The 24,252-nt window shown below is 36.1% G+C and overlaps 1 protein-coding gene across 1 annotated transcript in view; it reads right to left on the minus strand.

The window, feature by feature from the left end:
- Positions 1–24,252, minus strand: part of PLXNA2 (plexin A2) — a 420,814-nt gene that overhangs the window by 181,595 nt on the left and 214,967 nt on the right. The window contains exon 4 of the mRNA XM_070941568.1: positions 7,297–7,397. Within this exon, the coding sequence (XP_070797669.1) occupies positions 7,297–7,397 (101 nt within the window). The remainder of the gene's footprint in view (positions 1–7,296; positions 7,398–24,252) is intronic.

The raw sequence follows: 24,252 nt of genomic DNA on the forward strand, positions 1-24,252 counted from the left end.
GATAGGTCTCTTCAATCCTCTCTCTGTTATCCTTCCCTTTTGTCTTCAAAAGAAAAGAAGAAATTGTGGCTTTGCCAATCCAATGATATAAACATTCTTCCTTCACCAAAATAAACACATATGGGCCCACATGCAAAAATGTTACCCTCCTCAAGTGAAGAGAAATTCAATTGTTTAGTACATAAGCATGTCTTTATGAACTTGTATCCAGATCTGGTACATGAATTATAGGTATTTTCAGTAGAGAGAATAGATGGAAAGGAAGCAAGTGATTCTAAGGCTTTTAGGAGCTAAGGCAGTTATTCTCTAAAGATTTTGGCACCCTTAACTGGGAACAGATTTTCCAGAGAGATAATCACATTTTGAAAGATTATCCGTGTTGAAGCTTAAACTGGATCATTACCACACTCTGCAGACTTTGTATGTTAATTGCTTGAAAACAAGTTCTCAGTCATGAAACTGAAGAGATACAATTGGGTTCTTGCCTACATCATTTCCCTAGTCACACTTTAAAAGAAATAAAATAGAAAACAGTGCACCAGCTACCTTTTAATTAAAAAGCAAATTTCTGGTTAATTAAACTCCTTCTCATAAAGGTGAAGCCCGGATTTATTCCCTCCTCATTGAAGGCATTAGATTCACACCTGAATCACCCAGGTGCTGTCTTTCCCGCACTGCCTCCTTGATTAGAAGCCATCACATGTCACAAGCTGAGTTATGAGCTCTGCAACTGGCATGCATTGGACACCTGGTTCATCACCAAAGTCATTTCATTGCACAAGACCCCAGAGAGGTCTGAAACTCTTCAAATCTATCAAGATAAATAAAAATGTAGAGAAAAGGCTAATCCCTCTTTCTTCTTTCCATTTCCTTCATTATGAGAGGTTAAGAGGTCACTGCACTCATGAAAAGACAACTCTGAGAAACTGCTAGAAGTAATGCTACACAATCAGCCCTATGGAGTAAAAGTAATGTACTGTATATGGTGAGGCTAGACAGGAAGACTAGAAGATCCAGAACCAAACACAGTATTAGGTGATGGATGGTATTGTCACAAAAAGAGAACTAAGAAAAAAAAAAGAGAGGGTGATGAGAGGGTTCCAATTAAGTTATGATACATAACACAGATCAGGGGTCTGAATGCTTTATTTTGGTATTTATAAAATGTTGGCTTATTATATAAAATATGTATTTCTGCTTTGTTAAACTTGACATATATACATCTATTATATATACATCTATTAATTATATAAATATACCCAGTGGCAATGTTATAGCTATTAGTAAAAAGTGACAATACTTTAACAAGTTTATTTGTTTTTCTTGATTTTTTTTTTAACTGCAGCAATAGGGCAGCATAAAGGCAGTGCTACCACTGTTATTTCCTTAACCATTACATTTTAAAGACTGGGAATTCTGTTCCTTTTACTCAGGGTTTAATGTACTATTATCCTATGCTTGGACTTATATAATACCTTCCAGCCTTTATTCAGTAGGTATTGCTAAAGTTTGAAATAACCTTATAATTGCATCCTCTTACTGAGTTGCTTCTCTGGTCCTCAGTCTTTATCAGTTTGCAGAACAGATGCAATGTTGCTGGCTATAGCTAGCCTGCATTTTTGGGAATGCTTATAAAGGTCTGCTAACCATTTTGTAGATGTAATACTGCTAATTTTCAAGTAACTTTGCTTATTTGACCAGTTCATTTGGTCTTGCTTCCTCTTTGCAGGATGCAATGTGGGCTGTGAGACCATAAAACATCAGTCTCTAGAGGGCTTAGAGCTGTAGGAGCAGAGAGAGATCACTATCTTGCCCAACCATAGTTCAGAACCTTCAAACAAGCATTAGGTTCATATATTTCCTCTCTTAATCACTTTTGGAAATTGCTTTTTTAATTGCTTTTAGGATATTTAGGATATTAGGAACCTACAGAAAGGCAAGTTTTATCACACTTGAAGTGTCTGCTTCCGTCCTTTTCTGAAAGAAGTTTTTAGGTACTGAAAGGATTATTTTGGAATAAACAGCCAAAGGATGATTAAACATTGATTTTGGAGAGTTATAAATTGATTTAAAGTTGAATTAAGACTTTGAAATTAATTACAAGTATTCTTCTGTGGGTTATTTTGAATTTGATATAAAATATGAAAAACTTGAAATTAATTATAACAAAACTTCTCATGGGAAAATGTTGATTAGAGAAAAACATGATAAGAGGGGATTTTGAAGGTTGGACTCTAGAGGGAACCAGAAAGAATAAAACTATAATTAAAGAAGAAGAGACCAACTAATGCAGAGTGGAACAAAATACTCTTGTGAAAGACTTCAAGGATATTTGGGAACAATCCATGCAGAAATTTGTCAAAATTGTCTTCTACAATAAAAATGGGACTTAAAGAGATTATAGAAGAGGAACAGGTTTCACTGGACAAAAGAGTCTAACAATGATTTGAATGTGGATATAAAAACATGCTACAAGAATGATATGGAATAAGATGTTACTGTTCTATTTCAAGGTTGCTGACATGCACAAAGAAAGTACTTTAGAAGCAGAAATATTTACTGCACTTTAGTCAGATAACAACGGACAATAATGTAATTCAAATGCCTAATAAAGAATGCTCACCTGAAGTGAGTCAATTACAGTCCAAGAAGCAATAGCATAGCTCAGAGATGTTTCCAAAAGTCACAGATTGCCAAATCAGGTAGTCCAAGCGTCAAGAATCACAAACAATAAGTAGGGACATGATTCAAGAACTGGTTAGCTAAACAGTTGTCTCCAACAAGGACTGCAAGTACAGGGAGCTAATTAAATCTGTCTGCAACCAGCTGGCTACAATTATTCATGCCTGGCCCATTGTTTCACAAGAAAGGTCATTGAGGAACATTGCTATGCTTGCTTCTCTATGTGTCTAGATCTGGGGCTTGGAAGTTGTGCCTTTTCATCTCACTGCTCCAGTGAACAGGAGATGCAGTGAACAGGAGATGGAACACAGATTTAGTTGCAACAACATCAGATTCAAGGTCAGAGTTATACTCTGAACTGTGACTTATAGCAATTACTGGATTTATAAATAACATCAGTTTATGTCTTAATAATTAAAAGAACATACAGATAACAAGGAAGAAAGTTGACTTGGATAACCTGTTTGTTTTGGATTTAAAAGTGAGACTTGTTAAAATTTTGAAGGAGTTTTGAGAAGAGACAAACTGATAAAAGAAATCAAGGGCTTAGACATTAAATTTAATTAATTAAAATCAAGATTGTTAAAAGCAAAATAATATAAAGTTGGGTTATTTGATCATGGTTAAAACATATGCATTATTATTTTTGGTAATTCTTTTGATGACCAGGACTGCATGATGAGGATTTATAAGTGTTTATAAATTAAAACATGAGATATGGGAAGAATATATATTTACTGTATTTTTAGAAAAAGTGATAATTATGTTAAAAGTAAAGTAATTGAATATAAAAGTGATGTATTGGTTTATGGTTAATATATATTAGTCCTGGTAATACTTAATGGTTAGTCTAATAAAATTATATTAAAAAATGCTATCCCTGAATGAATAAAAAGCACTGGAAAAAATGGGAACTGTCTTCTCCCCATTTGATAAATTATTCTTCTGTAGTGTGCTGCAAAAACAGGCTATGTAACATTCTACTGGGTCCAGTATTTTTCCTTTTCAGCAATCCACCTCAAAATCTATATTAACTATGCTGCAATTCTGGGTTGATCCCGAATGCCACTTGAACTATGTTCCCTAACCAAGTGGCCTTTGGGTATATTGGACCTCTTCCCATCACCACTAGCTAACGCAACTCATGGGACCTGAAGTCCAATGGAGAAGACTGCATCGTAGCCCTTAGCATATTTTTCTGGAAACAATTGTTTGTATATCTAAAAGGTGCTTTTTCAAAAGGCAACTAGACTGGGTTCCCCCCCCTTTTCTCTTGAAGAAGATGAAGATATTTTGCATTTCATCCAGCAATCTTCATCAGATTTGGCTGGATGGTGGAAGAGGGGGAATGAAGGATTAGTTCTGATAATTGTATAATTGATACACTGAGTTTTTGTTTTTCACCTATTGCTGAGTCCACATTTAATGAAAAGGATGCAGACTGCAAAAGTCTGTTGTATGTTCCCTCCCCCCCCTCTCTCTCTCTCCCTCCCTCCCTCCCTCCCTCTCTCTCTCTCTCTCTCTCTCCCATTTGGTATAGCTAGACTCAGCCTCAGATAAAGCATCTACATTAGTAGACTTGCTGACTGCTCAACAAAGAATCTTAATCTTCCCATGACAAACTTCCTCCAGATGAGGTGACAAGAATAGATCACAAAAACTGAAGTCTTTATTACTAAAAACCCATTTGCTTTGACTTAGAAATAGCATTCGGTGATTGGGGGAAGGAGGAGAGGCGCCAACTATTTTTCCTTTGCAAAGAGCCCCAGAAATATCTGGGAAAAGATCCTCTACTTGAATAACAACCAAAATATAAATACTGCCCAGGAAAAGAATTATTGTGCTTTTATGAATCTGTGAGATTGAGAGTCTAAACACAGGCTCTTGGGTGGAGCCTTTATCTTATTGACTTGCTCAGTGCCTCTTCTTTTTTCATCATACTATTTATGGCAACTGCCTTAACAGAGATAAATAGCTCTGGAGACAATGCTAGTTACAGAAATCCCAGAATGAAAGAGATCCTTTACCAGTCTTCTCATGGGTGCTAGCCACTGTGAGATAAAAATGAACAGAAGAAAATGGGAAACACAACTTTCATCCCCTTTGAATTTTAAGGCAAAGATTTACATCATAAACTACCTTTTAGGTGTTGGACACTTTGTACATAATGCACCGAATTGCAACTGCTTAAACCAAATGTGTCTTTTCCTGCTCCAGTGAGATCTCCAGAAGACACACAATTTAAGGGAATGCTGAAAAGTGCTATGTACTTCTGCCACACCAAAACACTGCCCAGCCCTAATGCCTTTCAATTTAACTGAGAAGTTTAGTCTCCCAGGCTGAATAGTGAATGTTACTAATGAAACACCATTGTGAGCTTGCAGAGATGTAAATGGTACCATGATTAGAAGTGTTCCTGATTATTTGCTCAAAACAAACCAGAAATCACATTTAGAGTATCCTGCTCTGGAAACACTCAAAAGAGATCTACACTATGTGATGGGATACATGAAAGCCTGAACAATTGGAGGCTCTTCACTTTGAAGCAAGATCTGTCAGATGAAAATGAAATAAATCATAGAGCATTTCATGAGCGCAAATATGTTTACAAAAATAGGCACTCTTCTATATAGTATGAAGAGAAAAAAACATTGCCTTAGTATATCTCACATCACTCTGGTTGAGATGACTGGGAAAGAGAAAACAATTATACTGTATATAGTATATGATCAGGAGGAATACATATTATATTTATGTCCTTATATGATTGCATTGCACTTATATCAGAAATATTGAGGCACTTCTAGGTAGAAAGGATAAGCTGGTGAGATAACTGTTGCTCAGGGAATGTCCACTTGGGAGGTTCCTTTCATGTCCCTAACAGGAGCTGGAGCAGAGGACGAGAACTCATCCCATCCCATGGCAGCACATGGGTCTTGAACACAAGCGTGCTAACCTCCAACTCAGCATCCTAACCATGCAAGCCACCTACTTCTCCTTATATAATAAATCCTTGCTAATTCTGATATCCCAACTAGTCTTGGGACTGTTGCCTTATATTTACAGAATCTTAGCAACAGGAATGTTGCAAAATCTCAATGTCAGTTCTAAAAATCTAGACCTTTCCCTTCAGGGAGGCATTTAAGCAAATGCACAAACTATAACTTTGAACCTTTAAGAGTTACAGAAGAAGAATGTAGGGGGGAAATGTGCTGGGTTTTTCTTTCTGTTGAGTGTTTATTAGGTCATTGTACAAAATAAGATCTTTGGTCTTTAGTCTTTGTCTAAGTTCTTTAAGAAACCATTTTGAATTCCTTTTTTTGCAAAAAGGAATCTGAGGCTTTTTAAAAAAAAGCAATCTGTATATTGTTTTATTTTGAGTACAAGGTGGTGATAAAAAGTGGCATGAGGATCAGTATTGCCTTCTTTAAAAAAAAAGAGATGGTAATAAACATCCAATGATGAAATACCTTCTGACACATTGCGGCATTGAACTAAACCTGCTGCAGGTGGAGTGTTGATCCAATTAGCTTATTATATCACAGCTTTTCTCCACTATTTCCTTATCCCACTTCCAACACCTGTTGCAGAGTCCTTTGGCCACTTGATATTTTGTTGGTCCCCTCTGTCTTTATATTTAATAGTGTTGTGGGGGTGCAAGATAAAATTAAATATATAGATAAATCTTTCCTTCTTTTCTTAAGCGACCTCTGCCTCTTTTAGATTTTGGAGACTTGTTCTGCTTAAAGAAGCATGGTCATTAGGCAAAAAAAGAACTGAGCACTTCAATAATTCAGTGGCACATCTCCCTCAGATTCCCTTAAGATCTTGCCTAGAAAACCTTTCTCCTTTGTCTTAAGAGATATCCTCAAGCTCAGGAGAGAACACTTAAACTAGCAAGCCTGGGCAATTTCATTGCTTTAAAAGGTTTAAATCAGAGGCTGAAGAATCTAGCGTTTCTGAAATTCTAAGGGGTATTTAAGCAGTGATTCTATTAAGTTACAGTTGAAAGGAAGTGACTGATGCCAAGAAAGTATCTTGGCAGGTGTGTATTAGCTTGTTTTGTGGAAAAGAAAAGACAGGAGTACAAAACAAAGTATGAGGAAGGTAGCTGGCATTACAAATTCAGCCTGAGATTGTTTTTTCGAGAGATTATGATTGCTTCTTGCATATGTTAAAATAAAATCCCTCATGAATACATTTACTTTATAGTAAAAATACTGTATGTATGTAATTAATTAAGTGTTGGAAATCTACCACTACTTTTATTTAGTAGTTTAAATGATACATCACAACTCCAGTCTCATTTTAAACAGAATTACACTAATTCTGCTTAGAGGTTCTTTTAAAATGGTATTATATTTCTCTCAAGTAAAAGATTTGTATATTCATGGTTGCATTCCTGAAGTCTGTTGTTTTATCTTTATTATCTTAACTGTGTTTATATTTCTTTCACAATGCAGATATTTGCCGAAGTCCATGATACACACAGCTAAAAAAAATCCCTAAAGGAATTGAAAGGGTTTTATTAAATAATAGAGGATGTATGTGGGGTGACTTAAAAGGTGTAGGGTTGATCTTGTGATAATCATCTTTTGTTGATGCTGAACTTACATGTGATGGAGAGCACACCAGCCACAGTGAGGGTCTCCTGAACTCAGACATTCTCCACAGGTTGTATACTGTTCACAGGATTCAACAGGAATCTGGGACACCTAGAGAGAGACAAAAAATATAAAAAAAGGACATTTAAGGCAATTGCACTTATAGTTTCTTCAATACACCAAGAAAACAAGCCTAGCTCTGCTAACTTTTCCATATAAAATGACTCATCAATGTTAATTTAAGACTCATAGGGTCTGAAAGATAAATAATTTGCCCATTCTCCCTCTGCTTTTACTGAAATGACAGGAAAAGTGGCACATAGAAATAAGATATAACAATGACTTGTTAAGTGTGGTTATCTGTTCAGAAGTCAGCTTTGGAAATTAATGGTTCACTCTTCATATATCTCCCTTACTCTCTGGAAGGAATCCCACCACCCAAATGATAAGGAGTATATTGATATCACTGGTTAATCGGAATGTAATCTTATCCAAGGTTATGTTCACACATACTATGTGAAACTTAGCACAATGTATGAAGCTAATGTTTGAAACAAGATTCAAACTATGTTTTAGATGCCTATTAGAAGGACATTGTATTTAACCTTAAACACAATTGAAAGAGATACTAAAGTGTCCCTTAACTCTAAATAAAGGGGAAGAGATTCCTAAGAATGGTTGTCAGGAGAAAAAAACATTCCACACTGGGCTAGCTATAGAGGACCAGCTGTCATATAACCCAATGTGAACTGCATTAGCGAATTCTCTTCTTAATTCATGTTCAGATCAATCTACATATTGCTAGGGATTTTTCTTTTTCAAAAGTATTAGCATCCTTTAAACAATGTGCTTGATCAACGAAGCTGTCTTGAGCTGCTGAGCTGAAATGAAACAAATGTTCAGCAAAAATGTACACTGCCCCCCAACATTAGTGAAATCATACCAGATGCAATGTAAGAGTGTTAATACCAGGTAACCATGATGAAATCCCATGAAATGTTGACGTTCTATGTCAATCACACAATAACTAAGGATTTCTCCCTTTAACCTGTTTTAGAGATTCACTACTTTTCAATAGTGATTTATGTCAAAAGTGGTTCAAAATAAATCAAACTTAAATATTAATCAGGTTTTTTAAATGCTACAAAATCTAACAACAAATTGGAATAAAACACAAGCAACCATTCAACAAACAAGAACATATCTTCAATATTGCAATGGTAAAATCAAGAGTGAACGTGAATACAAGCAAAATCACTGGTTAAAAACTTTTTTAAACAAACAAAGCCTTTCTAACTTCACTGCTAATACTCCTCTTGTTGCATTTCAAAGAGCTCTCACAGTTTGGCACAGATGCAAAAGAATCTTGGAGATGCAGTTGAAAGTTCTCCTTTATCTTTCCTCCAAAGGAGACTGATAATGGCAAGAGGAAACTGGTAAGCAGTGGCAACAATGCCAAATCCTTATTCTAAGAAATATTTTCTGCATGAACTATGTAAATAGCACAAGCAGGTTTGTAATAAATATATTCTGTTTTTAACAATTCTACTGTTTTCTAAGAATTAACAGCAGAATGTAGTGCTGAAACAAGACTCTAGAATGACAGTCAATATATCATCTTTTAATTGTATATTCACTTATCAGGATAATTTCAACCTGCATAACTCTGCAATACTCTATATGGCTGAGAATAAAGTGATTTGTTGAAAGCTACAACATGAATCAGTATGAAAGAAGAATAAAAGAACTCCTAAACCCCATGAGATTCTCCGTTTATTGAAAGATATTAACCCTCTGACATTCATATCCCGATATGAAGCAATAGTCACACTACTGAAATTTAACAAGATTCTAATTTAACACCATACTATGAGCTGAATTTTTACAATTCTGGCTGAAAGCAGGATTATGGAACAGCAAAGCCTAGAAAAAGATCCTCCAGAGAGGGTGGAACGTATTAGGAGGCAGTTGAAATCCATATCAGTACACAGATGAACAATAATAGACTCTGCAGAGGTACATGACATTTTACCACAGTGCTACTTATAAACATGTAATAAACTTGTGCAGAGTGATAGCTGAACAGAATTCCCTATTGCAGCCAGATGCATATACATATCCAGGTGAGTCCCTTGACTTCACAGGTGATATACACAATGAGAAATATACACATAGGATACTTGGCCTATTAATAACTCTAAAAGAAGGGCAGTTTCAGAGCAATCCATAGTTTTAAAGCCATTATGTGGCGTGTTGTTTCTTGGCAGAAAGAAATATCAACATAGGACAGATGTAATAGAAAGGGAAGTTGAAATGAAGAGGATGGGAAATGGGCAGTGAAAACTGATCAGTTACAAATTAATGATTCCATCTTAGTGCCTGTTGGTACTTTGAGCAATTATGGGGTAATCTAGCAAGGCCAGAGAACAAGGTACAGCCTGTGTTGACAGATGGCCCCGCAGTCCAAGTTGAACACATCAAGGATCCATTCTTGGCTTATGCAAGGGGAACCTGTTTGTTAGTGCCTCAAGCAATACTTCTCCTGGCTGAGTTTCAGATTAAAAAGCTGCTCTACCAAATGCCCAACCTCATGAATTATCAGAAAGGAGGGTGTGACTGAAGATGACAAGGTATTTGACACCATCTGGAGGAAACATATACTGTGCCATCTCATTCTTAGGAAGACCTCATTCCATGATTTCAGAAAATAGATTGGTAAAGTTCCCAGTATTCAGGGATGTTGTAGGATCTGAAAAATGCAACCAGAATGGACCATAAGAATGAAAATCTGAAATGACTTATGTAGCAAAGAGTTAGTTTGGATTTTCAAATTCAATAAAAGAGCAACAAGGGAGGAAGACACATGATAGAGTTGGTAATTTATTGCAAGATGCAGTGATGGCTACCAACTAGCATGGTCTTAAAAGGGAATTAAATTCATATAGGAGCATACTATTAATGTTTATTATTAACAATACTTGAAGCTGCCAGCAGGAACCTCTAATAAAACCTGATTGAAAATAATAATAGTAGTAAACAGTAATAATACTTTATTGTATTTTTAATTTGCCTAAGAATTAAAATTTCACAGGCAGAGCATACAGTTAATTAACACATAAAATAAAAAATAAAGGATCAAGAAGCATAAAATAATATAAACATATAGAAGCTATTATCTGATACAACATAAGCACTTTAAATTAAAGATTTAATTTACTGTAAAATTTTGCAATTCACTGTATGCTTTTATTTAATATTTTTTCAGTTTTATTTAATAGATGAGCATGTAAAAGTCATGCATTATTATTGTCATCTTCAACAACAACAAAAACATTGTCTTAAGCTTTATGAATAATTAAGGCTCATGTTCCTCTCTACGTCTTCTGAAAAAATAATAATAATGAAGTTTTATAGGTGGTGGTATCTCAGGCAGATTCCTCCTAATGGCAGATTTTATTTTTATCAAAATATACCAGATAAGGATAGAATAATTGGACAAGTTGTTTGAACTACCCAGAGAAGGTGGTACAGACAATGGCAAGAAAATGCCATTTTTTAGCCTAAGGTAATTTTTTGGCTTAATTGAGATGGTAAATTGATGCATATCTTTTGCTATTCAGTGACAACAATCCTTCCTATCCCAGAAGATGAATAATAGTGGAAGACAACTATTTATCTTCTGTTCTTCTTGTGGACTTCCCATAGGCATGTAGTCTATCACTGTGGAAACAGGATGCTGGACTAAACGGTTCCAGTTCAGTTTGTTTGAAGATCTTTCTGCATAATATCAGAGACTGCCCTATTCTTTTCTGCCTTTGGCACTATCTCAGCCATGCATTTGGAAGGAAGGAAGGTAAGAAACTAAAGCCTTGCTTCTCCATGTCCCTTTGTACAGTTTACAGGATTCATTAAGATAATAATAAACAGAAAAAAATCATAGGCATAAAGAACCAAGAGAGGTGAATTGTGTAGATAGTTTTGTGTGTATATCAGTCATAATGTCAGGATAGCATCTTTTTCCCCACCCTGTTAAGAACCACATTTCCATCGGAGAGTAATCTGTTGAGGCCTGTATGATGTGAAGGGCTCAGGCAACTAGCCGACATTCTTTTCTGTCAGCCTTTTCTTCTTTCTTATTTTCTTTGTGATACCCACCTTTATTTCCCTCAAGGAGCATGCTGTGAGAAACTGACAGCTTTGTCTTATCAGAAACCTGACCTATCTATTGTAGAGGGACTTCTGAAATTAAACTAAGGAATGCAGTTTGCTACTCAGAAATCAGAACATCCACTCAGCATAATATGCAGTATTTTTTGGCCAATTTGATTAGGAAGCCATGGATCTCTAGATAGCTAGATAAAAATGACTAGGAAACTAGAGTATATATCTGAGAATTGAAAATATGGACATAAATTTCAATGATGGAGTTAAAACAATGAAACAATTGTTTTAGAGCTATAATTCACATATTGGGTTTTTTACTATTTGGTTAGAAGAAGCCTCAAGATAGAAACAATTCAGGTTTCATTTTCATATTCTTGGGAACTTCCTTTATTTATTTTAGCAATTAAAATACCATGTTTGCAATGGCATGAATATTCCTATATTTCTGTAGAAGTATGGATCCTATTTGTTTCTGGTATCCACCTTCTTCAGTCTTCCTGATACTGCTTGCTTGCTTATGTTCCATCAAGTCATTTGCACTTCCTAGCAGTCACATAAATGTTTTGCTTGTGATTGTCTATCCCTGGTCTAATCACCATTATAATTGAGTCCATCCATTTTTCTGCTGGTTGTCTTCCTCTCTTTCTTTTTCAGCATTAGAGTCTTTTCCAGAGAGCTAGGTCTCACATAATGTGTCTGAAGTAGGACAATTTGAGTCTAATCCTTTGTGCCTTGCGTGAGAATTCTGGTTTGATTTATTGATGATCTACTGATTTGTTTTCTTGGTGTCCATGGTATTCTCAGGAGTCTTCTCCCACACCAAAGTTCAAAAATGTAAAAAAAAAATCTTCCATTTGCTTCTTCAAAACCCATTTCCAGACATATTGAATTATAACTTTCAGCTAATTATTTTGCCTCTAGATGTGTTTACTGTACTTTATGACTTCTTGATGCTCAATTGTTTCTTTCATACTGTACGATTTATTATGTCAGGGTCTGATCCTGAAAAGAGTCTAGTTAATGATTGTATAAAATTACTAAACAAGCAAGCAAGTTCTTATTTTACAAGCGGGAAGTTAGAACAACCTCCCTACTCTTTTACCACCAATTTTGAAGTGAGTTATCTTCACAATAAATGAGCAACTATATACAATTATTTTGCAACACAAACCTATCAGATTGTAAGATAAATTTGAAGCGATTATAAATTCTCCATTTCTGATCTTTAATTTTTAAAATATCTTATTTTCATTATTGCAATTATGTTACTTCTACTGCTGAGTTTGTTCCCAGAGGTGAATGCAAAGAGATCTAGCTTGGGAGCTAAGTTATTAAGTATATGTTTGCCCTAGAATCTAATGTAGGGAGTTGTTAAAATATCTGAAACATGTAAGGCAAAAATGAAGTTCTGGAGGGGAGAGTGTGCCGTATATTGCAGTTACATTACAATAGCAAGATTTGTGTTTGTTTTCTTCTGGCACTATATATACAGCTACAATAAAGAAAAGAGGAGTGGGGAGAAGAAAGAACTAAAAGAGAAAGGAGCTCCCTGGGGCTAAAATGAAAGTGAAGGGAAAAATGTTACTCCTTCCCCCACCACCACAAAAGGCGCTTCATGGTCCAATAAATTGGAGAGAAACCTCTGATTCCTGCTCCAGTTCACCTACATGTATAAATGCTGCCTGCTGTATCTGTTACATTCAGCAATCAGCTCGCTTTCTACCCTGCCATCCAAATGTAGTTCTTATGCTGAGCTAACTAAGAATCCAGTCTCTTCTTTCTTCATTTTTTCTCCCCTGAATCTTGTGAGTGATGTCGGCAACTGGCTGGGAATTAAAACAACTGACTGCATTACATTTGCTCAGTCCGTCAAAACACTGCCCTGCTCCCAGCAGCTGGAGAGTCAGAAGCTGAAAGGAATCAGTGTATCTTGGAACAAAGGCTACTTTCATGCCAAATACTTTTGATACAGTGAGAACTCAGTTCCTCTCTACATTTTAAACCAATAAGGCCCTTTTTTCTCTGATTTCCTGGGCCCTACTTAACAGATTTTTCCAGGGGAGAGGAAAAGAGAAGAGAAAGAAAATGAGTATAAAATCAGGGAGTATGAAGCCAGACGTAAGCAAGTGTAGCAATAATATCCTAAGAGACTTACTGCTATGCCAAAGTTGAATGAAATACAATGTTAAATCTTTTTCTAAGGGAAGCAATGTTCTTGTTTGATCTGCCAAAATGTGTGGCTGTTAGTGTAAATTAATATTACTATGTAAGTTAATATTGTAATAAACTAATAAGGATATGTCAGGGCTTCCAAGACAAATTCAAGGTGATGTTTTTGACCTTTCAAGACCCTCGTGGCATGGGACTGGGATATTACATTTGCCCTCCCAATCCGATTTGGCAAGAGACACCTGCTTCAGGTTCTGTCTGTCAGGGAAGTACATTTGGGTCTTCTCTGTTGTATGGAACAATCTCATCTCCCCCTGCAGCTGAATTGAGGTTAGCTCTATCTTTAGTAATATTCTGGAATCCCCCTCAAGAATTCCAGAGTATCACTTGTTTAATAATTAAAATGGTTTTAGCTTCTGTTTTTGAGTTTGGTGAAAAAGACATCATGAAACAGCCAATAATATCAGCTTCTTCAAATTACTCATTCCCCATATTTGGAATGCAATATTTTCCTGGTTAAATTATGGGAAATAATAGCATGATATACACACCATTTGTTGATATCATTGACAAGTTCCAGTTGTGCTGTTCAGTATTGTTTGGCAAGTGCATTTCCTGCTTTGTAGACTTTTACTGTTTTCTATACATTACATAGTGGAGGAACATGCACACTGAAAAATTATTGACATTTCTCTTTACCTGAATATAACTTTTTTTTTTGTAATTCCTTCAGTTATTTAAATAATATTTCATAATAGATTAAAAACTTCTTTAATTGTCTCTTACATAATATTTTACTTAATCCTGAAGTCAGTATTGCCAGGTTTTAATTAAGCTTTGCTATTCCTAGAAATCTTAACTTGTTTTAAAAAATGAACACTGTAATAATTTTTCTATCTTGACAAACTGGCAACTCTTGTATTTTCATTTTCTAAAGATACCTACTTACAGGGATATAGTGTATATATAACATCTGAAACTCACAAGCAATAATCTGGACAAATAAAGGTTTTGAAACTGAATTTGAACATTTTATTATTGAAATGAATTTGTGGAAATTCAGTACTTTACAATCCATATGCCTGCTCCTGTTAATTGACTGAAGATTTGTTCTACAAAAGGCATTTTAGCACATAACTCTTAGAGTTGCTTTATTTTTTATCTCCGGGGTCCAAATACATTCTTATCTAGTCTTTGCCAGACTTTGCTAAAATCAATTGTTAGATTGTCTTACATTGTAGATTCTTTTAAGTTGTTTCTTCTTGGTTTTGTTCATTTGATTCATTTCTTTTTCATCTCTTTTAGTCAATGCCACCAGCATTTTCTGTGTTGCTGAAATTTTAAGTGGTATCTATGGATGCATTTTTATGGCATGTAGCTCTTGTAAACAACTGGGGTCTTGAAATGCAGGTTTTGTAATATCTTTCATCATTGCATTGCTCTTCTAAATTTCCCCATTAAATTAACCTTTTACAACATGTTTAAATTAGTCACGGTCCTTAGGTCCAAGTACAACTTATGCATCAAAATCTGCAATTGGAGTCTCAACTGAGCTGATTTGTCTCTATAAATGCATTTCATATTACATTTATGGAACACTTGCAGTTTTTTTTTTAATTTGATTTATATGCCGCCCTTCTACGGAGACTCAGGGGGGCTTACAATGCGTTAAGCAATAGCCTTCATCCTTTTGTATATTTATACAAAGTCAGCTTATTGCCCCCACAAACTGGGTCCTCAATTTACCTACCTTAGAAAGGATGGAAGGCTGAGTCAACCTTGAGCCTGGTGAGATTCGAACTTACAGTAATTACAGACAGCTGGTGTTAATCACAATGCTTTTTTAGTCTGCTGAGTCACCAGGCCCTTTTTCCCATGTTATTAATCTGGAAATTGAATATTTAAGTGGTTCAATTTGTAAGTTTTTTAAATTTGTTATTTGAGCTTCTGTGCTGCTCATTTATAAATTGCATTGCTTTATCCCCATACTTGTTATGCCTATGTATCATTCAATTCCAGAACTAAGGGAAAAATCAAATGGGATATCATTTGTGTTATGTTTGCCAGTATAGATAATCTTTGCCTTAATAATGTCTCTTTATTTTTATGTATTTTAATTTTTGCCAAAATGGCTACCAATTGCTATGACTACGTGCTTTAAGTTGGTTTTGCTATTTCTCCATTTTTGGGGCTTTATTTTGTGAAGTTTTTATTTTTTTTTTTTGTTTTTTTTGTTTTTTTATTTTGGCTTAGGACCTAGTTATTTACGGGACCGCCTACTACCACCAATAGCCTCCCACCGGCCAGTACGCTCTCATAGAGAGGGACTCCTCCGGGTGCCGTCAGCCAAACAATGTCGGCTGGCGACCCCTAGGGGGAGAGCCTTCTCTGTGGGGGCACCTACCGTCTGGAATGAGCTCCCCCCAGAGATACGGAGGATCCCGGATCTGCGCACCTTCCGCTGCGCTGTGAAGACTCTTTTATTCCATCAAGCAGGCTTGGCCTAATCTCCTCCCTCTTTTAATATATAAATTTTAAATCTGTTCTTAAATTATTGGGGTGTTTTAATTTGTCTGGACCAAAATGATTTAATTTGATTTTAACTGGTTTTTAAATTTTTGTATTTATGTATTTTATTGCTTGGCTGTTCACCGCCCTGAGTCCTTCGGGAGTAGGGCAGTATACAAATCAAATAAAAACCAAAAACCAAACCAAAAAGTGACTTGCTTTACCCTCATTATTTCATTTTTAAAAGATCAGTTTACATCATTCGTTTTTCTGCTCCTCCCATCCATATCCATTACTTGTATATTTACTTAATGTGACACACATTATTGTCCTTCAGTTATATTCCCAGGATCATTTACAAAGGAATAGAAAATAAAATTTAAATAATTCAATCCATAATAAAATCACTTTATTATGATTTCATGTTTATACTTTAGACCTGTTTATAAGTTTTGATATTAGACTTTGTTATGCTTTTGTTTTGTTTTGTTTTTAAATCTGTTTCATAAACCCTTGAGTTGGCTTTTTCTACTGGGTGGTCTAGAAATTTAATCAATTAATCAATCAATCAGTAGCTATCATCTGATTCCAATTTATCTGGGTACAATTGGACTTCCTGGACTTTAACTTATGAATAAACATAAACATTTGCAATCTAAATAAATGAAGCTGTAAAATCAGGAAACCATATCTACAAGTCTACATATGAAGTCCAACAGTTAGCACTGTACAGGTCATATATGATCATTATGGTCGATTGTAACTGCATTTTCATTATATATAACTTCTGGAGACACTTATATTCTATATATACTAGATTAGAATAATGCAGTCTCCCCCCCCCCCCCGCATCCTGTTTTGGCTTCCAGGTTGGTGCAGGAGGTTTTCCAGGCCCAAAATGACACCCCCCCATGACCCATTTTGGGCTGGAAAGCCTCATGCACCAACCTGCACCCCCCTGCGCATGCATCCCACCCCCTGCGCATGCACACATGCGTCCCCGCATGCACCCTCCCGTGCATGCATGCATGCACAGCAGAGACCCAAAGACCAGCTAGTCAGCAGGAGGCGCATGTGCATGCACAGTGGAGCTGGGCTGGGGTGTCGGCTGACATGCCCGCAGAGAGGGGTCTGCATGCCACCTGTGGCACAAGTGCCATAGGTTCGTCATTATGGCTATAAATTGAGAGACAAAGTGACAAAGTCCAGAACTCACTAACAACAGATATTATAAAGTATAAACAGCAAATGGCAGTGTATACCTGGAAAGAAAGAAAGAAAGAAAGAAAGAAAGAAAGAAGGAAGGAAGGAAGGAAGGAAGGAAGGAAGGAAGGAAAGAAAGAAAGAAAGAAAGAAAGAAAGAAAGAAAGAAAGAAAGAAAGAAAGAAAGAAAGAAAGAAAGAAAGAAAGAAAGAAAGAAAGAAAGCTAAGGAAGGTCAGACTTGGTGAGTTCTTTGATGGAATACTAGCAGGAAACATCTTAGTTGTAGGCTAGACTAGGGGAAAAACTAAAAAAAGGAAACCATTTCTACATTATTGCCAGGAAAGCTTTATGGAGTTGAGTCTGGTTCAAGGGAGTTTTTGTCATTTTATCACAAAATAATTGTTAATACACATTGTTGAGAAATTATTGTGGATAATTTCCAGTTCAGTTTGGACCCACCACATTCATAATCTCTATTTTCAGAACAGACCAGAATAAACAAACACCCCATCATCACTTCACTAGCAAAAATGTAACTTAATGCTATGTTAAACATTAGCACAACATCAAAACATTTAATTGGCAAAAACAGGACAAAAGACAGGCAAAAGTGGTGGAGAGAGACACACAAAGAACCGGCAAGAATTTGTACTATCTATATTTTCAAATAGTGATATCAAAAAGGAAAAGAAATTTCTACCCACTGGAAAAAATTACTATGGGCAATGGATATTCAAAAGATAATGGCCTTTGATTATTCTAGACTTAACCTGTTATATAAAATAGAGTAGCGGAAGAGAGTCAGATTGGAGTTGGGTAGCACCTTTGTTAAATTTAACAAATTCATACATACATGTAGAGGCCAGGCAGGAGAGCAGGTGATCCTTCTTCTATTCTGACCAGTTCTAGAGAACCAGTAGCGGAAATTTTGAGTAGTTCGGAGAACCAGTAAATAACCACCTCTGACTGGCTCTGCCCCCATCTATTCTCTGCCTCCCGAGACCCAGCTGATCGGGTGGAAATGGGGATTTTGCATTAATCTTCCTCTGGAGTGTGTGTGGGGGAATGGAGATTTTATAGTATCCTTCCCCTGCCACGCCCACCAAGCCACACCCACAGAACCAGTAGTAAAAATTTTTGAAACCCACCACTGGTGAGAGTCAGTGTGGTCTAGTGGTTAAGGCATCAGGCTAGAAAGTGGGAGATCATGAGTTCAAGTCCTGTCTTAGCTATGAAAGCCGGATGGGCCTTTGGGCCAGTTTCTCTCTCTGCCCAACTCATCTCACAAAGTTGTTATTGTGGGAAAAAGAAGAAGAGAAAGATGTGTTGGATATGTTTTTGCTGCCTTATTTGTAAAAAGCAAAACAAAACAAAAACCAAAGGGATACAAATAAATAAATTTTCTTCAAGAGATTCTTTCAGCTAAGATACAACTTTTTCTTTTCTTTTCTTTTCTTTAGTGCTTAGATTTTTTTTTAAAGGGGCCTGCTGGGTCAATGATCCCTGAAAATCATGGTGAGTACTAAGATATGGAAGGCTTCTGAATCAATTGTGCTTTTCTCTGCACATTTAAAAAAAATGTGACAAATAGTAACCATGTATTTTCTTCAATTTTAATTTTATTTTCTGTTGGTTTCTTGCTCTCATTGTTTCATTTTGTGATTCAAATCCTTCTTCTGCATAACTGTACTGCTGTAAATAAATATTATATACTTTGTTCTACAAAAACCTTCAGTTTCACAGGTTCTTCCCCCCACCCCCCATACAGCATTTCATATGCAAGAACACATTGATCTCACAATGATAATTACAGGGGTATAAAACTTAAACAAGGCTAAACAATGTCAACTGGTGGCCCGTAGGGGGAGAGCCTTCTCTGTGGGGGCACCTACTATCTGGAATGAGCTCCCCCCGGAGATACGGAGGATCCCGGATCTGCGCACCTTCCGCCGCATTTTAAAGACCTTTTTATTTCACCAGGCGGGCCTGGCCTAACTTTCTTCCTCTTTTTAAACATTTTTAATATTTTTAAATATTTTTTAGTATTTTTAATATTCAAAGTTTAAATTGTTTTAAATTGATTGGGGTTTTAAATTTGTCTGGGCCAAACTATTTAATTCAATTTTATCTCTGCTTTTTAAATTTTGTATGTATTTATTTTATTGTTGGCTGTTCACCGCCCTGAGTCCTTTGGGAGGAGGGCGGTATATAAATCAAATAAAAGTAAAGTAAAGTAAAAGTAAAAATATTGGATCCAAATATGTGTGTTTCTGTTCAACATCTGTACAAACCAAGATACACAAGCTCCTTCCTTCCTTCCTTCCTTCCTTCCTTCCTTCCTTCCTTCCTTTCCTTCCTTCCTTCTCTTCTTTCCCTCCCTCCCTTTTCTTTCTTTCTTTCTTTCTTTCTTTCTTTCTTTCTTTCTTTCTTTCTTTCTTTCTTTCTTTCTTTCTTTCTTTCCTTCCTTCCTTCCTTCCTTCCTTCCTTCCTTCCTTCCTTCCTTCCTTCCTTCCTTCTTTCTTTCTTTCTTCTGAAAGTCTCTTAAGCCACAATATTTAAATATTCTAATTCTGTCTTAATATCATCCACTGTCAACCAAATTTTGTATATGAGATGGAATGGAAATATTAGGATCAATGGATTTCAGCATCAAATAGAGCCTAAAAAAATCAGGTAGAATGAATGTTGCTCCAGTGGATTCTTTTCAGGAATACTTTGATGGATATTCCCTCCCACAAAGGATCCCAACAGGAACTCAACTCTTTCTACAACAATGTTGATATTAGGAAATGGTGTTAATAAAAGAAGTGAGAGCGCATACTGTGCTCCCCTTTGCATAACAAGCCATACTTTTTAATGCCAGGAATGGTTTTTGAAGGCAAAATATGTTTAGATAGGTACTCTACACATAACTGAAATTAACAGTAGAAAGTTTTAATCAGGCTTTCTGCCCCCTCTCTTTTAAATGCTTGAGCTGTGATATCATCAATAGGCTGATGGTTGCTGCTTAACATTTCAAGTTATGAGGGGTTGCTGCCAACATCTTATTCCAGTCCTGGGAGGCTTTAAGGAGCTTTATTAAAAAAAAAAACAGGCTGAAACTGAACCCAGAAAAGATTGGTTGCAACACCAGCATTATAATTGTGCAGGCTTATACAACCCATGCAGGATTTTTTTTTTTACTTTTACAATTTTGCCAATTGGTTCCTGGATACAATTTCAGGTGTTGGTTTTACAAGTTATAAATTTACAAGTTAAGTTATAAAGTCCAGTTATGTCTTGGCACCTGAGTACTTACAAGATTGCTTACTTGCTTCAACCTCAATCAGCCCAACTTATTACATTATTTGTGTGGAATTCCTGGTCATCTTGCACATCAAGAAGCAAATGGAACTGAAGCCAGGAGGCATTGTTTTTCAGTGGCAACACCAGAGCTTTGGAGTAATCTTCTCCAAAGATCAAATGAGTCTCCTGCTATTGAGCTTCTATATTAAAAAACTGGGTTTTTTCAGACAGAGTTCTGATGGAGTTTATAATATTATATTCTTTTGGAGGAGGTGTCTTGTCTTTTTGTTTTTGCAATTGCTGTGATTGATTTATTGGGTTACAACTTATATATTTCATTTTTTTTAACTGAATTGTACTGTGTTTCGGTGTTTTGCATCTTGGAAGCTGCTGAGAGTGACTTTTTTCCTCTCTTTTTTTGCACTGTAGTGGGGTATCATACCCTACATGCAGTTTTGCCTGTCCTCTGGAGAAAATCCTGCAAAGAGTCATTTTCAAATTTGATTGTTTACAGAAATAAATCTTAAACTGCTTTATGTGAAGCAAAAGAAGAGTCTCATGAATCCTATGACTGATTTCAGTCAGGGTATGTTGATATCCAATGAGACAGAGGAAGAACTTTAGGTTCATATGTTTTCCCCACTAGCCTATATGCCTTTTTTCTTGTTGGTTGGATGATATGGCTCAGTCTATCATGTTTTCCTGTATTGCTTACAGATTCACAATGAAGATTTTGAATATGGCAGAAGCATGTTCCTGAGCATGCCCTTATGAAATACAGTTACTGTGTATGCATTCTCCATTCCAAAGAAATTTATGAACCATCTTCAAGGGAAAAATGCAAATACACAATAATGTCTTACTTTCATCTTGAAATGAAATTCATCTAGGACAAAACTATACAATCAGCTCTGGGTAAGGGTCAGAGTATCATAGAAACTGTAGATGTTTCTAAAGGACATGGATTTTTACATAGAACTATAAGCTTCCATGATACACCTCTGGGAAAGAGATTATCCTTTGGATGTGCAGGGTTAAACAGACAAAGTTAAGTGCATCCGCAAGATGCACTCAAGAAAGGAACCAGGAAATGCTTTTGTAGCTAATTAATTCAGTATTACTGTTACCTTTCCTCCTTGTGAAAGTTTGCCCAACCCCATCTTGCCTATAAACTGTCATGTCAAGTGGCTTTGTCCAGTGTTGCTGTGTGCCTAATGTTCCAGCTAAGATTGCAAGTTCTAATTTATTGTGCTTTGAGATCCTTGATGAAAGGCATGACAGGACTGCAAAGTGCTTCATCACATTAAAAAGCCTGGGTTATAAAGCCTCTGTGGCCTCTGGCAGACATTTCATGTGACAGACTCAGCTCTTGCTTTACCGCTCTGTGAAGAAAGAAAAATTCACATCTTGCATAGTGTCCCATGACAATTGCTTTAATTAAAACACCATGGGATGTCAGTAAGCACGGTGTTGCTGAGTGACAGGAATTCCAGAGGCGGGAGGTGGCAATTCCAGAGAAAAGGGAGGGCAATTTGAATCATGATTCTCCTTCTTCCGCCTGCACAAGACACACAACTGATTCTCAGACTGAGACCATCAGATTTTATGCAGGACTTTCATGAATATCCCTTTTATGAGCTCAGTACAGGTAGTTCACAACTTTACAACCATTCATTCAGTGACTATTCAAAGTTACAACCGGCACTGAAAAAAATGATTTATGATTGCTCCCCATGTCACACGGTCAGAATTCAGATGCTTGGCAACTGGTTCATATTTGTTATGGTTGTAGAGTCCCAGGATCAGGTGAGCAACTTTTGTGACCTCTTGACAAGCAAAGTCAATCGGGAAGCCAGATTCACTTAACAACCATGTTAATAATGTAACTGCAGTGTTTCACTTAACAACTGTGGCAAGAAAGGTTGTAAAATGGGGCAAAACTTACTTCACAAATGTCTCACTTAGCAACAGAAATTTTGGGCTCAATAGTGGTCTGTATTATATGGGGGGGGGTTGTATTTCATTTGCAGATGTATGTGCAAGAACAGAGTATAGATGGGATTAGAAATGAGATTGTAGATTAGAGATGGGATTACCTTTTTTGTTTTACATTCTTTTGAAAATTTCTGAGTTTAAATCCTACTTCTTCCACCACCAATTCATAAATCTTGGGCCAGTGTAATTTTTTTTCAAACTTGATAGTCATGTTTATTAAGGGAGAGGAGCTGAATGGAGATATGTGGTAAAGCAGTAAAGGTCACAAACATATCAGATGAGGAACTAATAAATTTCTTAGCGATTCTAATTAGATTACAATGAAACATAGAGAAGAACATAGAGCAAAAGGGGTTGGAAAACATACAAACATGTACATTTTGACAGAATGTATAAATTAGTAACAGCAGCATCACATTAATGGGGCTAACACATTAAAATGTGTGCTTATTTCACTATTTAGGTAATGTCTTAGTTTTTTAGATCAGAGACCTTGAATGCAGAAGAAGCTTTAACACAATATGACAAATTCTTTGCTGCAAGGGCCATTATCAGACTCATTTAATTGAAATGCTGAAGCCAAACGTATGCACACACATAGAAGCACATACATTTAGCACTGAATCAGATGAACATGGATTGACAGGAAAATAAATTTTCCGACGCACCATTTCTATCATAGCCCAGAATGATATATTAAATTTATCTCTTTAAAACTGTAATTCCTCTTAAAAGATAAAACTTTATAAAAAGTATTACATACTAGATCTCCAGAATAAACAACTTCACTGATGTTGTGTATTCCATGAATATTCACACGTTCGGGATTATGGTGTATATTTGATATTTTAAAAGTAAAGCATCCACCTTTAAAAAGATGCTTATCTGGGGGCGGGGGAGATAGGCTGTTTACAAAATGATTTGTCTTGCTGCGCAGAGCTAGAAAGCAAATTTTACCACATGTGTGTATGACTATTTTGTTTTCAGATTAGATGTTATCAACCTGCAGACCAGCCACAATATTTTTATTTATATAAAAAGCTTGAATACAAATCTAATTACAGGTTCCCTCACAGTTGTGGAAAATTGATTTCTATTATTTCTAATATATTAATACGTAATATATTGCATATATTTCATCTCTTAAAAACAAACTATTCCTATGTAGCTGCAGTTTGCTGTACTACTGTAACCATCCTTTTTCAGGGAAGCTATGCAGCCAGATGCAATGGTAGGATTGAAGAGAAATAGAGATGGTTGAAGAACCAAGATAGATACAAACTAAATAACCCATAGTTAACAGAAGACAAAATCTACCCAAATCCAAGATAGAAAAGTAGTAAGTGTTGCTTTAAGAATAATTCCTTTCCAAGTGATATCCTGATAAAAGGATATGACCTTTCATAACCTTATAAAGGAATTGTTTCCTAACTGAAGGAGCAAGAAGTCTTTGCCTTGATGGACTTATTAAGGTACTATTTTACCTGCTCCTGTCTGAGTTTCCCTAGCTCTCCAACAGAGAATGAAAGAGAAGGCAAGGTGTTAGTCACAAGACAAATCCCAGGGACACTGAAGGCAGAAACAGAAGAATGCAAATAATGCTTCAACCTTTTTCTTTTATCCATCTCCATTTTTATGTTG

The sequence above is a fragment of the Pituophis catenifer genome, unplaced genomic scaffold (genome assembly GCF_029215685.1).
Source record: "Pituophis catenifer annectens isolate HBS135680 unplaced genomic scaffold, rPitCat1.0.hap2 SCAF_3, whole genome shotgun sequence".
In the NCBI taxonomy this organism is placed as follows: domain Eukaryota; kingdom Metazoa; phylum Chordata; class Lepidosauria; order Squamata; family Colubridae; genus Pituophis; species Pituophis catenifer.